At 37.0% G+C, this 15,826-nt stretch overlaps 1 protein-coding gene across 3 annotated transcripts in view; it reads right to left on the reverse strand.

Annotated features, from left to right (window-relative positions):
- Nucleotides 1–15,826, reverse strand: part of LOC125677354 (DNA-directed RNA polymerase III subunit RPC2) — a 56,253-nt gene that overhangs the window by 25,134 nt on the left and 15,293 nt on the right. For all 3 annotated transcript variants that reach the window (XM_048915366.2, XM_056159377.1, XM_056159378.1), the window contains exons 7-19: nt 14,983–15,064; nt 14,001–14,150; nt 13,505–13,621; nt 12,454–12,639; nt 11,672–11,785; nt 10,673–10,783; nt 10,087–10,176; nt 8,322–8,484; nt 4,772–4,925; nt 4,205–4,279; nt 2,600–2,698; nt 2,236–2,363; nt 1,714–1,799 (exon numbers count right to left, since the gene is read on the reverse strand). In XM_048915366.2, coding sequence (XP_048771323.2) covers nt 1,714–1,799; nt 2,236–2,363; nt 2,600–2,698; nt 4,205–4,279; nt 4,772–4,925; nt 8,322–8,484; nt 10,087–10,176; nt 10,673–10,783; nt 11,672–11,785; nt 12,454–12,639; nt 13,505–13,621; nt 14,001–14,150; nt 14,983–15,064 — 1,555 coding nt within the window. The remainder of the gene's footprint in view (nt 1–1,713; nt 1,800–2,235; nt 2,364–2,599; nt 2,699–4,204; nt 4,280–4,771; nt 4,926–8,321; nt 8,485–10,086; nt 10,177–10,672; nt 10,784–11,671; nt 11,786–12,453; nt 12,640–13,504; nt 13,622–14,000; nt 14,151–14,982; nt 15,065–15,826) is intronic.

Consider the following 15,826-nt stretch of genomic DNA (forward strand, 5'->3'; position numbering starts at 1 on the left):
TTCAAATACAAGAATGATCTATTATTGATACACGGATTTTACTTTGGGGCAGTGACAATTTGGGTTATGAAACTAACAGCAAAATTTTTAATGCTGTTCACAAATTTATACTTAATTCAGGCAGATTCTCATGATAGTAATTCACTTTATGCTAAATGTACATGTATTTATTATATCTATACATATGTTTTATGACAATTGTTATCAATTCATCTAAGGGATGTTCCAGAAATGATCAAATGGGGGGTCGGGCGGCAAATGATATTTTTTTGTGTGGGTGGTCGAATTTTTTCATATTTTAATTGGTCAGTGGTGGGATTGTTAATAAAATATTTATTATGGGTAGTGGGTAGTTTCTATTGTTTTATTTTGTGCTACGTGGGTGTTGAGTTTTCAGAATATTTTTATTGTCGCTCTTGTCGTGTTGGTTACAAAACGTCGGAGGGAAAATTGAAAACGTGCTTTCGAAATGCTGCTTTCGAAATCGAAAGTAACGTAGAACTATTCGAGTTGTCGCTCTTTGCAGCGCATAACTTTCCATTACGACACTCTTCAAATTAGAGGCGCGTTTAATAGGGTCCCTTTGGACGTGATGGCGGCGAACTCCGTTCTGTAGATTATTACAGTTTACAGTGCATCGATTTTGGGAATATTTTGAAACCAATAGGTATTCCGTTTTCTAATAAAAATAGGCAAACCTTAGTTGATTTATACGAGGGTACCGATGCGTTATATTTATCAGTCGGTGTGATGGTAATATAGAGGCCTCCTCCGGGCGCGGGCTCCATTAGAAGACAAACGATTCGTGGAAAAACACATCCATACCCATTTCATGATAATAGCATCGTTTGGACTCCCAATCTTTCCAACACTCCCGCCATAGATGCCTTTGATTGTTGATGTGACATCGTTTCTTCAGAACTACTGTGATACAATGTCGCACAGGCATTACCGCGTCATTGACTAGAATGTTTGTCCTGAAAACCTCGCGAGATTTGTACCGTTTTCATTTTTAAAAATATTTTTGTGGTGGGTCTGGTTAGTTTTTTTTTTTTATTAGATGGGTCATTGTAAAATGAGTTTATTAATTTGATGGGTCATGGAGTAATTTTTTATTTTTTTTTTTATGGGTGCTTGGTATATACAAAAGGTGCCTCCCGACCCCCCCCCCCCCCATGTATTTATTTCTGGAATAGCCCTAAGGTGAGAACCTCGAAAGTTGTAAGAACTTGTGTTCAAACCTTTTGTATATTATATATGCAATAAAATATGTTCAAACCAGGGAATACACATGTGAAATATAAAAGCCCTTGCACTAAACGTTCAAAAGTTATGGCCAAGTTAAAGTTTTTGTGGAGAAACAAAGAACTGACACACCAAAACTATGTCTCCGAATCTCTGATTACAAGGGCATAAAAAGATAGGCAGTAACCTTAGTTGAAAATTCTTTTCTTGGGGTGAAAATTTGAATGTTATCTTCAACAACATGTACGATTTATTTATTGAAAATTTTAAATATGACTTCCAATCCTTAAAATCAATGACATACTTAATTTCTTCACACTTCACAAATTAGTGTTCAAAATCTATACAAGAAGAACTGACAGGCTTTTTGGTAAAGCATACGCAATCACAACCAGGAATAGTGATTTTTTTCTAATTCACCTGACCAGGGCTGTGTATTGAAACACTGACACCCCTGTCCAGACTAACCTTAGACTTGACCAGTGGAGCCTGAGGATAACACAGCAGATACATCAATGTGTCTATCCTATTCCTCTGATTATATCCAATGGTACCTGTACAAAAAATCATTCTTGTGTTATAAACGGTTGAAAATGAACATTTCAGTCAATTCCACTCACTTTTTGAAATTTGGTATGGTTCCTCATTCATGACAGATGGGAATATTTTTTAAAATTTATTATGGTCTCTCATTCCTGACTGAGCAGATTGCTTTTGACTTTTGACATGGTCCATCCTTCCCGACTGAGCATATTATTTTTGACTTTTGACATGGTCCCTCATTCCCGACTGACCAGATTACTTATGACTTTTGACATGGTCCCTCCTTTCTGACTGAGCAGATTACGTTTGACTTTTGACATGGTCCCTCCTTCCCGACTGAGCAGATTACTTATGACTTTTGACATGGTCCCTCCTTTCTGACTGAGCAGATTACGTTTGACTTTTGACATGGTCCCTCCTTCCTGACTGACCAGATTATGTACTTACCCATGGCCTGCTTTCCCATAGCACACTGGTATGTGTTTCGGGGGGACTGATTGTGATGGGGGTAGGGAATCAATCCCGCACAGACTCCCAGTATAGTGAATGGTTCAATCTCCAAATGAGTTGTCTCCCTTTATCAAGAGGAAAAAGACGTCAATTTTTGGAAATTAATTTCGGATCTTACGTCCATTAAAAAACAGTAATCCTGATGACATACAATATAATTAATGACATTGTGTAGGTGAAGTTATATAGAGGTAAATAACAGTTAATGTCTCCAGATAGATAGAGAGAGAAAAGAACAGCCAAACGACCATCAACAGATAGAAAGAACATCCAGAGTGGATGAATAAGCACGATGTCATACCTAGTGATTCCAGTCTCGTACAGAGAAATCATACAGTCATTCTCCTCATTCACATCTAAGTATTCCACCAGCCCTTCCTTCAAGAAGTCATCAAAACTTCTGCAATCAAATGTTAGAGAAAGAATTATAATGCTGCATTCCTCCCTGTAACCATGGGTAATTGTCAAGTTTATGACCTTAATTCCTCCCTGTTACCGTGAGTAAATGTGAAGTTTATGACCTTAATTCCTCCCTGTAACCCTGGGTAAATGTCAAGTCTATGACCTGAATTCCTCAATGCTAAGTCTCTGTTGATACCTTAGATTCCTTAATCTCAGACACCTTGATTTCAGATGAAACCATAATTCCTCACTTATCCAGCTATCTCAATGACTTTCTGAGTTTACAACTCAACTATCTCAGTGACTTTCTGAATTTACAGCTCATTGACAACCATCTCCGTTATTTTCTGAGTTTACAACTCAACTATCTCAGTGATTTTCTGAGTTTACAGCTCATTGACTACCATCTCAGTTATTATCTGAGTTTACAACTCAACTATCTCAGTGATTTTCTGAGTAAACAAATCAACTACCTCTGAGTCAGTTATTTTCTGAGTTTACAACTCAACTATCTCAGTTATTATCTGAGTTTACAACTCAACTATCTCAGTGATTTTCTGAGTAAACAAATCAACTACCTCTGAGTCAGTTATTTTCTGAGTTTACAACTCAACTATCTCAGTTATTATCTGAGTTTACAACTCAACTATCTCAGTTATTATCTGAGTTTACAACTCAACTATCTCAGTTATTATCTGAGTTTACAACTAAACTACCTCAGTGATTTTCTGAGTTAACAATTCAACTATCTCAGTGATTTTCTGAGTTAACAACTCATTGACAACCATCTCAGTGACTTTCTGAGTTTACAACTAAACTATCTCAGTTATTTTCTGAGTTTACAACTCAATTATCTCAGTGACTTTCTGAGTTAACAAATCAACTACCTCTAAGTCAGTTATTTCTGAGTTCACTACCTTACTCCTTCAGTGATTTGTAAGTCCTACATGAATGCCTGAATGATTTCCGAGTCCTAACTAAAAGTCTGAAAAAAAGAGTTATTCCTGAGTTCTACCCGAATCTCTGGGTCCTATTTAAATCTTTGAGTCCTATCTGAATCCCTGAGTAATTCTTGAGTCCTACTTAAATCTCTGAGTAATTTCTGATTCCTACCTGAATCCCTGAGTAATTTCTGAGTCCTACCTGAATCCTTGAATAATTTCTGAGTCCTACCTAAATCTCTTGAGTAATTCCTGAGTCCTACCTGTATCCCTGAGTAATTTCTGAGTCCTACCTGAATCCCTGAGTAATTCCTGAGTCCTACCTGTATCCCTGAGTAATTTCTGAGTCCTACCTGAATCCCTGAGTAATTCCTGAGTCCTACCTGTATCCCTGAGTAATTTCTGAGTCCTACCTAAATCTCTGAGTAATTCCTGAGTCCAACCTGGATCTCTGAGTAATTCCTGAGTCCTACCTGTATCCCTGAGTAATTTCTGAGTCCTACCTGAATCCCTGAGTAATTTCTGAATCCTACCTGGATCTCTGAGTAATTTCTGAGTCCTACCTGAATCCCTGAGTTAATTCTTCTATATGTCTCTGTTTCACTAAAGGTTGTCCTTTCTGTACAATTATGTAAGGTCTGCAACAAAGGATTAAAAATGAGTACCCTCTATAATAAACAAACACATACAAATTAGTACCCTCTATAATAAACAAACACATACAAATTAGTACCCTCTATAATAAACAAACACATACATAATGAAATGTCGACAATCAAAAAATTAGTACCCTCTATAATAAACAAACATAATGAAATGTCGACAATCAAAAAATTAGTACCCTCTATAATAAACAAACACAATGAAATGTCGACAATCAATATCTGAGATTATGAAGGTTTTATGTGTTGATAATTCACATTTATATCTGAGGTTATGGAGATTGCATCAGTACAGAGAATTTGTGAAATGAATAAAAAAAATGAAGTCTTACTTACTCACTGTAAGATCAATAATTCATGACTCTGAATCACACCACAACATGAATCAGGCTAGAATAAATACACAACGAGTTACCCCTAACAAAGACAGGCATATTAGATGATTCACAAGTATGCAGCGCCCCCTACCTACAGAGTCGGCCGCCGTCTGTCGAGATGTACACGCAGCGGTGAGTGTGATTGGTACAGACAGAGACAAACTCGCTGATGTACCCCGATCGTCGCATCAGGCGGAACGTGTGGACTAGTTTGTTGTAATCCCGTATCACTCCCAAAATGTTACCTGTCAATAAATAAATACTTACTGAATTAATAGGGAACACTATCTATAATAATATTAGATATCATATTCATCCTATTGAGCCCCTACAAGTGCTCCGTAGGATTTTTTCAAACTCTTAAAAATTAAGAGCTCCCCCCCCCTCCTCATTCAAATACAGTACAATTAACCAGTCATAATTACTATATTTTAAAGGGACTGATTCACTATTTTCCCCAAAATTTTGTTTTTCACTTTTAATGATCAAAATCTATTGTTTAATGTGTTTAAAATATTTCACATAAAAATTAAGGTTATACATTATCACAAAAGCTCATTTTAGAGAGTTTATCATTTGTTTTGTAAACAAAGATTGCGGTATGTTATTGTTTATGAGATTTTCAAAAGAAATGGATATCGATCTAAGTTTATCATATCTTTCACATTTCAAGCATTATGTGGATAAAATGGTCATCTAAAAGTTAAAATTTGTGACTATGCAAAATTAAGATGCTTTATATTACAAAATTGATATTGCACTTGTTTGTTTGTATACATATTAAAAAGACTCGAGTCTTTGTTTACATAACACAGATTTAAGGCTAAAATATTGCTTTTATTCTTGCATTCAGAAGGTCAAAATTTTGGCTGTCAACATTAAATCAATTATATTTTTAATGTTTAACATCAAAAATGAAAAATATTGTTTTTAAAAATTGTGAACCAGTCACTTAAAGTTTGTGTATTTAATAAATAAATAAGGTCTGAGTGGATTATATTATTGTAAAGGAAAATAGGATAAAAACTCACCTAGAATTCAACATCTATTCAAACATTTCTTCAAGTCAAAATTTAACTGGAAATATTTCAAAAACAAGGTTCTAAATAAGGGGTCCTTTTTCCCGTTTTCTAAGTGCCCAGGGTGCTCAATGGGATAAATACGGTAGCTTAATGATCATTAATGAATGCCAGGTAGTATTAAGGTGCATCAGGTGGTGATGGCAGGTAGTATTAAGGTACATCAGGTGGTGATGGCAGGAGAAAGGCAGACTTAATGTGTTCCCTGTTAGGACAACAGTATGACAGGGCATCAGTGAGCATTTTATATTTTAGATGGAATGCATAGGATAAAAATTCTACAATGTGACAGATGGAAGATGGAAAAAGTAACCTCTGAATTTCACAATTCTTCACAGGGGCGACATACCAACTAGGAATGAGTTCTTACATCATAAGTGATCCAAAATGTTTCACAGGCGACACAATAACTAGCAGCGAGTTCCTATATTGGTGTTGTATAGACGTTTAACATTTTGTAGTTAAAAAAATATTCATACCAGCCATGAGTGAACATGCTGAGAAAAACTTCTTGCCATTAAGGAAGTCCACATAGATCAAAGGACGGGTCATTTTATAGCTTACCATTAGATCATTAGGTGGGTCATTTTATAGAGGGTAAAGCCTTCTCACGGCCCAAAGCTCTCCTTATAGGTAACACATATATACATGTTTAAAGGAAAAATATAGAAAACTAATAAAAAATTGAATCATACAGGTCTATGGAACTTAAAAATGTTGGTCCAAATGGCATCGATTGGAATACAAACACGTGGACATGTATTTCTCCATTTTGAATCTCATCTACCCTAATTCACGTTGTTCCGAGATGTTACATAAAATCTGTAAAAGCATGTAAATCTTATTTTACTGATAAAATATAATTATATAATCATTCCTCGATTATTACAATTGTACCATGTCTCCTACAGTATATGTTTGTAAATACGAAACGCCGACGCTGAATATGACATCACAATACACTGTTTACTTCAGTTGCGTTATATTTCCTGCGTTCAATGAATAGGCGGATCAAATGTCTAAAGTTGGGATGCTTTGATAGAGCTCTGTTCTGTAATGGATATAGATTAATTTCTTTGCTTCACCCTCAAACACGGTAACGCTGTAGGACATATTAGCTTACCATTAACTCATTCAGCCCCACTGACGACTATACTCGTCGTATTTATAGCGCCTTTATCTGCAGTGACGAGTATAGGAAAACCCCACTGTCTGTGGCCAATGACGAGTATACTCGCACATTTACTAGGTAGTTATACAAGCTTTGATTGGTGGGATAAAAAGAAAATGTCGGACTTTTGGGTATTTAAACCAATAGAATAAAGGTTTATAAATGTTTTGGTGTTGTTAATATAATTTATTCATGATAAAAATAGACATAGACAAAGAAATTGTGAAGCGTGTAAACAGATGTTGATCGTAATGGTGGCGGATGTTCAGAGTGGCGATAGTGGCGAAGAATTTGAAGGTTTTACTTTAAGAGATGTTGAAGAAGCAGAAACTAAATATGTTGCACATTTATTAGAATTAGATGATGCAGAAACGGCAGGATCTGATATAGAAATATCGGACATTGACAGTGAATCGGACGAAGAAAGTGAAAGTAGTGATGATGACGTTGTACTGGCAGGATTACAATTGTTGGAGTGACAATTTGCGACAAATAAATGTTCCCGCATTCACAGGCCCACAACCTGGTCCCACCAGTGAATTACAGGAGTACAAAAAGGAAATAGATTTCCTAAATTTGGTTTTCCCTACTGATATGTATACGATTCTGTCAAACGAAACTAACAGATATGCAGAACTTGCATTACGATCGAAAGCAAATCCAAGTTGGTACAAAACAGTGCAACATTAATTTATGTAGTGACTGTTTTAAGCCATACCATTTGCAACAATTTAAAGCTATTTATGTACAGTAAAAATTTGCGTTCCTTGTGTTTGTAGTGGATGTATATAGTGGAAATATTAAAATATTGTGTTGAGAAAAGGGTATTTTTTATTTTATAGTCAAAGTTTAATGCTTTTATATCAAGATAATAAGATAATTTTTATATCATTAGGATCTATAATTTTTCTTCTTTATAACCTGAAAATATAAGAAACATGTGTTCATAAATAAAGAATTAATGAGCTTTTATCTAAGGTGTGTTGATAACTCAGCAGCAGCAGGGAGTCAGATAAGAATTTGTCTGGGGCGCAGGCAGCAAAACACTGCTGGGGCTTATCTCAGATAACATAGCTGGGGCTGAATGAGTTAAGGAAGACCGCCAAGCATTTTATATCTTACCATTAAGGAAGACTGCCAGTCATTTTATATCTTACCACGCCAGTCATTTTATAGCTTGCCAATATGGAAGACCGCCAGTCATTTTATAGCTTACCATTAAGGAAGACCGCTGGTCATTTTATAGCTTACCATTAAGGAAGACCGCCAGTCATTTTATAGCTTACCATTAAGGAAGACCGCTGGTCATTTTATAGCTTACCATTAAGGAAGACCGCCAGTCATTTTATAGCTTACCATTAAGAAAGACCGCTGGTCATTTTATAGCTTACCATTAAGGAAGACCATGTAGACCATGGGACTGGTCATTTCCTCCCCGCTCAGGAGCTGGATGTCCTCCACTCCCAAGTTAAACGCCAGGCGGACGATTGGACTTTCGTCCAGGTCTGTAGTGATGTGGGTCATCAGGGCCAGGTTCTTGACTAGTCCACAAGCCTGGGGATATAGGACAGCCAATCAGATTTACCAACACAAAACATCAATGTAATCATATAATCAGTAATTCATTTACACAACATAAGATCACATGTATTCACTGCTAAACACATACAGCCAATCAGATTCACCGACACAAAACATCAATGTAATCATATAATTAGCAATTCATTTACACAACATAAAACCACATGTATTCACTGTTAAACACATACAGCCAATCAGATTCTTCTACAGAGATCACTTATATTACAACATTGTACACACAGTCCAAAAAGTTTATTGACAGGAAACAAAGATACTGTAGACTCTCAAATGAAGCTATAAACACGTGCCGGCCAGTGACAGGTCATTTGTTTACAAAACGTGGATTATATAATCGGTATCGTCAATTATCGCACTTACAGCAGTATATTCATTCACAATTCATGGCATAATTGATACATATTTGGTTTGCTTTTCAAAACAACAACACATTATGCTGTTATTCGGCTTGTAAGTCAAGGAAATACTGAACACATCATTATACCCACCTTAAAACATGGCCAGTTAGGAAAGACAATATAAAAGTGAACTGATTGATGTATATGAGTGAAAATTTTTCGGGCAGGACGTTAAACAATATACAACCAATCAAAGATGCAATGAACTATTTGTTTAATAAGAAGTCGATAAAAGAATCAAACAATTAAAATATTAAATATTTGAATGATAAGACACTAATTAAGAAAGTGAATGAAATTAATAAACAAATTTTGATTAACCTAAATTCCCTTCATCCATGGACGCTTGATGCCAAATTTGATCAAAATTGGCCCTGTGGTTCTTGAGAAGAAACCAAAAATATGGAAAGTTTACAGACAGACAGACGGGTGACAGACTTCAATCAATAACGATTACTTGAGCTCTTGGTTTAGATAAGTTAAATGTAGTACAAGTTATATCTCTTCACTATTATACTGAACTCTATTTCCCATACTGCTGAGATGACGAGAATATTTATCTAGGGCAGAGACGATTCTCTGAAATAGTCAATTTGATACTGTTCAAGATAAACGCTCGGCGATTCTATGTTCGATTCTTGTCTCGATCTTCAGTTCGATAATTTTTAAAAAAAAATCAGGTTCAGTAATTTACATAAATACAATACACTTCACCTGTACTTGTTACCTATACATACATGTACAGTGTACACGCGAGACAAAATGGTGTCCAACAACAGTCAGACTGTTGTTATCCCCAAGTCTGACAAAAACAACTACAGAGTCAACATACATCTTGCCATTCAGCAGTTTGTAAACAGTTTGCTTTTAAAATTGTGACTGTGAATCTGCGTAATTAAATTTTATTGGTTTCTTCCATAAAATGAATTGTATTGAAAATATTGAATTGTGGCATAAGTATTGCAATACGTATCATATCATGAAGGTGGTATATCGTCTCAGCCCTAATGTTTACAGGTGAAGAGACACACAATGTTTACAGGTGAAGAGACACACAATGTTTACAGGTAACATACACACGATGTTTACAGGTAACAGACACATGATGTTTACAGGTAACAGACACACGATGTTTACAGGTAACAGACACAATAATTACCTCCCCCTCTGGAGTGTCGGAGGGACACAGCATCCCCCACTGTGACGGCTGCAGGGAACGCGGACCGCTCACCTTCCGTGTCTTCTCAAACTGCAAATCAAAATTAATACAAAAATAACAAGAACACCTGGAGAGAAATAGATAGCGAGAGAGAAAAAGAGTATCAAAGCATAAAGCACATGTTGCTGCAGCAGTAAATTAAATGTAAATCAGGGAAGTCCAGTAATTTACAAGTTTCAATTCATTAGAACGTAGTCACACTTTAACCTGCGGAGAGGGTGCAAGATCTACTGTACTGTAACAATACATCAATTTATCTCAGAGTCTGGAGCCCATCACACTGACTAGATATTCGAGTCATCATCCCGAGAGCTGAGATGTATGTCAGACGAGATAACACCTAAGTAATGAGCCCGTCTTACCTGACTAGATATTCAAGTCATCATCCCGAGAGCTGAGATGTATGACAGACGAGATAACACCTGACTAATGAGCCCGTCTTACCTGACTAGATATTCGAGTCATCATCCCGAGCACTGAGATGTATGTCAGACGAGATAACACCTAAGTAATGAGCCCGTCTTACCTGACTAGATATTCGAGTCATCATCCCGAGGGCTGAGATGTATGACAGACGAGATAACACCTGAGTGACACCTGCTCGCTCCACCTTAAATCTCTTGATTGACCAATTTCCCTGCATAACGAAACGAAAGTAAAGTTACAGACATGATTTATGTAACAGATCAACAAGAGATTAAGGATACAGACATGATCTATGAATTGTAACAGGTTAACTCCCATCAGTACTTTCTGTACTTTGATTTATGAATTGTAATGGGTCAACCTGAGAATACAAGAGTGTGATGTAGAATCATTTACAATAGAAATTTATCTGATTCATTTACTATTCTATTAATGCCTTTCACCATGGAGACAGTGTTGACTACTCTTAATTATGTATCTAACATAAACAGTTACCATGGAGACAGCGTTGACTAGTCTTCATCATGTATCTAAGATAAACAGTTACCATGGAGACAGTATTGAATAGTCTTCATCATATATCTAACATAAACAGTAACCATGGAGATAGTGTTGCCTAAACAGTTACCATGGAGATAATGTTGCTAGGGCTGTGTTCAAGATCGTAGCGGCTAGCATAGCTGCTAGGCTAGATATCTAGGTCTATTGAACGCACTGTATGAATTAATGCTTGTTATCCCTACGTAGGGCTAGCCTAGCTCATCGTTCAAGATCGTAGCGCTACCGAGTCCTACCTAGCCGCTACGATCATGAATCCAGCCCTAGTCTTCATCATGTATGTAAGATAAATAGTTACCATGGAGATAGTGTTGACTAGTCTTAATCATGTATCTAAGATAAACAGTTACCATGGAGATAGTGTTGACTAGTCTTAATCATGTATCTAAGATAAACAGTTACCATGGAGATAGTGTTGACTAGTCTTAATCATGTACATGTATCTAAGATAAACAGTTACTATGGAGATAGTGTTGACTAGTCTTAATCATGTATCTAAAACAAACAGTTACCATGGAGATAGTGTTGACTAAACAGTTACCGAGGAGATGGCGTTGACTAGTCCGTTGGTGATCTGGTCTTGCCTCATGTGTTTGATGATGTCAAACTGAGCTGCACGCGGTTTTGGGATTGTCATGTCTGCGATTCTCTTCAACTACAAACCAGATAGACAACTAAAACTGACAGTAGAATAAGTGTGTTTACAGATGCTAAGTGTGTTTACAGATGCTAAGTGTGTTTACAGATGCTAAGTGTGTTTACAGATGACAGTAGAATAAGTGTGTTTACAGATGACAGTAGAATAAGTGTTTACAGCTGTCAGTAGAATAAGTGTGTTTACAGATGACAGTAGAATAAGTGTTTACAGCTGTCAGTAGAATAAGTTTGTTTACAGTCGAATAAGTGTGTTTACAGCTGTCAGTAGAATAAGTGTGTTTACAGATGACAGTAGAATAAGTGTTTACAGCTGTCAGTAGAATAAGTGTGTTTACAGATGACAGTAGAATAAGTGTTTACAGCTGTCAGTAGAATAAGTGTGTTTACAGATGCTAAGTGTGTTTACAGATGACAGTAGAATAAGTGTGTTTACAGATGACAGTAGAATAAGTGTTTACAGCTGTCAGTAGAATAAGTGTGTTTACAGATGCTAAGTGTGTTTACAGATGACAGTAGAATAAGTGTTTACAGCTGTCAGTAGAATAAGTTTGTTTACAGATGCTAAGTGTGTTTACAGATGACAGTAGAATAAGTGTTTACAGCTGTCAGTAGAATAAGTTTGTTTGAAGCTGACAGTAGAAAGTAGAACAATAAAAAGAAACCTACCTCTGAGTTAAATTTTTTGAAAAGATCTTCAAACAATAGTGAAAGAAGCTGTCCAGCCAACTCCAGCCTCTTGTTGCCATAGTAATCTCTGTCGTCACCTTTCATCTGCTGATCTTTGGCCAGGATGACCCGTCTGACCATCAGCGCTAGGTAGGCGGCCTTCAGTTTAAAGTTCCACTCCACCACCTGTAAATATAGATCCACCACAGGTAAATACACATCTAATATATCACTACTAACATAGGTATATAGAGATTTAATAAATCAATACTAACACAACACATGTAAATATAGATTTAAACACATGTTATATAAACTACTGATGAGAAATAAGTCTATAACTCATTCTACAGACTACACACCGGTACATGTGTCTACAGACTACAGACCAGTACATGTGTCTACACACCGGTACATGTGTCTACAGACTACACACCGGTACATGTGTCTACAGACTACAGACCAGTACATGTGTCTACACACCGGTACATGTGACTACACACCGGTACATGTGTCTACACACCAGTACATGTGTCTAGACACCAGTTCATGTGTCTACAGACTACAGACCGGTACATGTGTCTACAAACTACACACTGGTACATGTGTCTACACACCGGTACATATGTCTACACACTGGTACATGTGTCTACACACCGGTACATATGTCTACACACTGGTACATGTGTCTACACACCGGTACATGTGTCTACACACCGGTACATGTGTCTACACACCGGTACATGTGTCTACACACCAGTTCATGTGTCTACACACCGGTACATGTGTCTACACACCGGTACATGTGTCTACACACCGGTACATGTGTCTACACACCAGTTCATGTGTCTACACACCGGTACATGTGACTACACACTGGTACATGTGACTACACACTAGTACATGTGTCTACACACCGGTACATGTGACTACAGACTACACACCGGTACATGTGTCTACAGACTACACACCGGTACATGTGTCTACACACCGGTACATGTGTCTACACACCAGTTCATATGTCTACACACTGGTACATGTGACTACTCACCGGAACATGTGCTAACACAATGTCATGAAGAGCCTCTCTGGCTTCCTCTAACTTTGTTTTCTTTGATCCTCCCCAGATTCGTCTCTGTCTAACTCTTTGTCCAATGTACTTCAGGGCCTGAAAGCCAAGAGAAAATGCAGGGGATTAAAACACTTGATCAATTAAATTAATCAAATTATATCTAGTTAGATCCAAGCAGACCCTTTCCCCTGGTGAGAGAAGTAAACAGAACCTGTATCTGAGTGAACACCTGTACACAGGGTGGGGGTATGGGGGTGGGGCTGTACCTGTAGCTGAGTGAACACCTGTACACAGGGTGGGGGTATGGGGGGTGTGGCTGTACCTGTAGCTGAGTGAACACCTGTACACAGGGTGGGGGTATGGGGGGTGGGGCTGTAGCTGTGTGAACACCTGTACACGGGGTGGGGTATGGGGGTGGGGCTGTACCTGTATTTGTGTGAACACTAGTACATGGGGTGGGGGTATGGGGCAGTACCTGTAGCTGTGTGAACACCTGTGCGCGGTGGCACTCCTCCAGACAGGGGGCGACAGAAGTCAGAATCTCCTCCTCACTGCCGATCATCTGGACAATCTCCTGGTCACACTCGATTCCCATCGCCTTGAAGGCTATCGCCACAGGGATGTCCTGATAAGAGATATTGTAAAGGACACTCAAACCTTACAAACTGATATACAGCTTTAAGACTATATAAATGCAATGGCTTTATCATTGGCTGCAACTGCCTAAACTAAACGGGGGAATTTCTAGTGTTTAGTAGACACAAACGGGAAAATTTTTTAGTGTTTAGTAGACACAAACGGGAGAATTTTTAGTGTTAGTAGACACAAACGGGAGAATTTCTAGTGTTAGTAGACACAAACGGAAGAATTTCTAGTGTTTAGCAGACACAAACGGGAGAATTTCTAGTGTTAGTAGACACAAACGAGAGAATTTCTAGTGTTAGTAGACACAAACGGGAGAATTTCTAGTGTTTAGTAGACACAAACGGGAGAATTTCTAGTGTTAGTAGACACAAATGGGAGAATTTCTATTGTTTAGTAGACACAAACGGGAGAATGTCTAGTGTTAGTAGACACAAACGGGAGAATTTTTAGTGTTTAGTAGACACAAACGGGAGAATTTCTAGTGTTAGTAGACACAAACGGGAGAATTTCTAGTGTTTAGTAGACACAAACATGACTTTGTTCCTATCTCTGTAAATGTTTCGAGTCTGATACATAATTTCACATGTTTAGTTGATACATACAGTCACGTAAATGTTTCTTAATTATTCCTAACTCTGTAAATGTGTCGAGTCTGAGACAGAATTTCTCATGTGTAGCCGACATGTAAATGTTCCTATCTCTGTAAATGTGTTGTGTCTCAGGTAGAATTTCTCCCCTGTAGCTGACATGTAAAAATGTGTTGTGTCTCAGGTAGAATTTCTCACCTGTAGCCAACATGTAAATGTTCCTACCTCTGTAAATGTGTTGTGTCTCAGGTAGAATTTCTCCTTTTTAGTTGACACATATGTTTTACTCTTCCTCTCATGAGTTGAGCTGTAACACAATAAAAGAAAACCATTCGTAATTCACACCAAGAGGAACTCCACTACCCTTAGTAATACATACAAATGGTATTTCTGTTCATTACAATCTGACAGGATATGTAGTTTTCTTTGAAATTTTTTAGTGCAAAAGAAAAACATGCAGTTATGAAATTGATTAATTAAAGTCATTATTTGGAGCAGAATTTATAAAATCTACAGATATAGTATCATTTATTTTGAAGGGAAATAAAAAGGTTTTTAATTAGGACACATATAATCTATGAGTGTTTCTGGTTTCCTGACCCTACCTACATTTTTGCTGCCAGCCTTAAAGATTATAAATCATTTTATAGACAATATATTATACATATTATTAAATGAAATAAAAATCTGCAATTTTCAAACTGGACTTTTTTTTTCATTTTGCAGTTGAGTTTCCGATTTACATTTTGACTACTATTGATCTTCAAAATGTTTGTCTAAATGTAATGTATATAGACATGTATTCAAAGTGTATCAAAAACCAAGATTTAAATAAAATGTTTCAGTAAAATAAAATGTTTCACCAATCTACCCTACCTCATATTGGGGGGAGTGAAATAGGAAACGCATATATATTTTATTTTGGCCTTAGCTTGGTTGTATTCCATTTTAACAGCCTTTAACTATGCAAATTTATAATAATAAATATTTCATTCAAAGGAGAATTGACAGATAAACACAATGAAATCCTCTGAACCATGTCTCAGTGATGTTCTAATTCGCTCAGGTA

The sequence above is a fragment of the Ostrea edulis genome, chromosome 3 (genome assembly GCF_947568905.1).
Source record: "Ostrea edulis chromosome 3, xbOstEdul1.1, whole genome shotgun sequence".
In the NCBI taxonomy this organism is placed as follows: domain Eukaryota; kingdom Metazoa; phylum Mollusca; class Bivalvia; order Ostreida; family Ostreidae; genus Ostrea; species Ostrea edulis.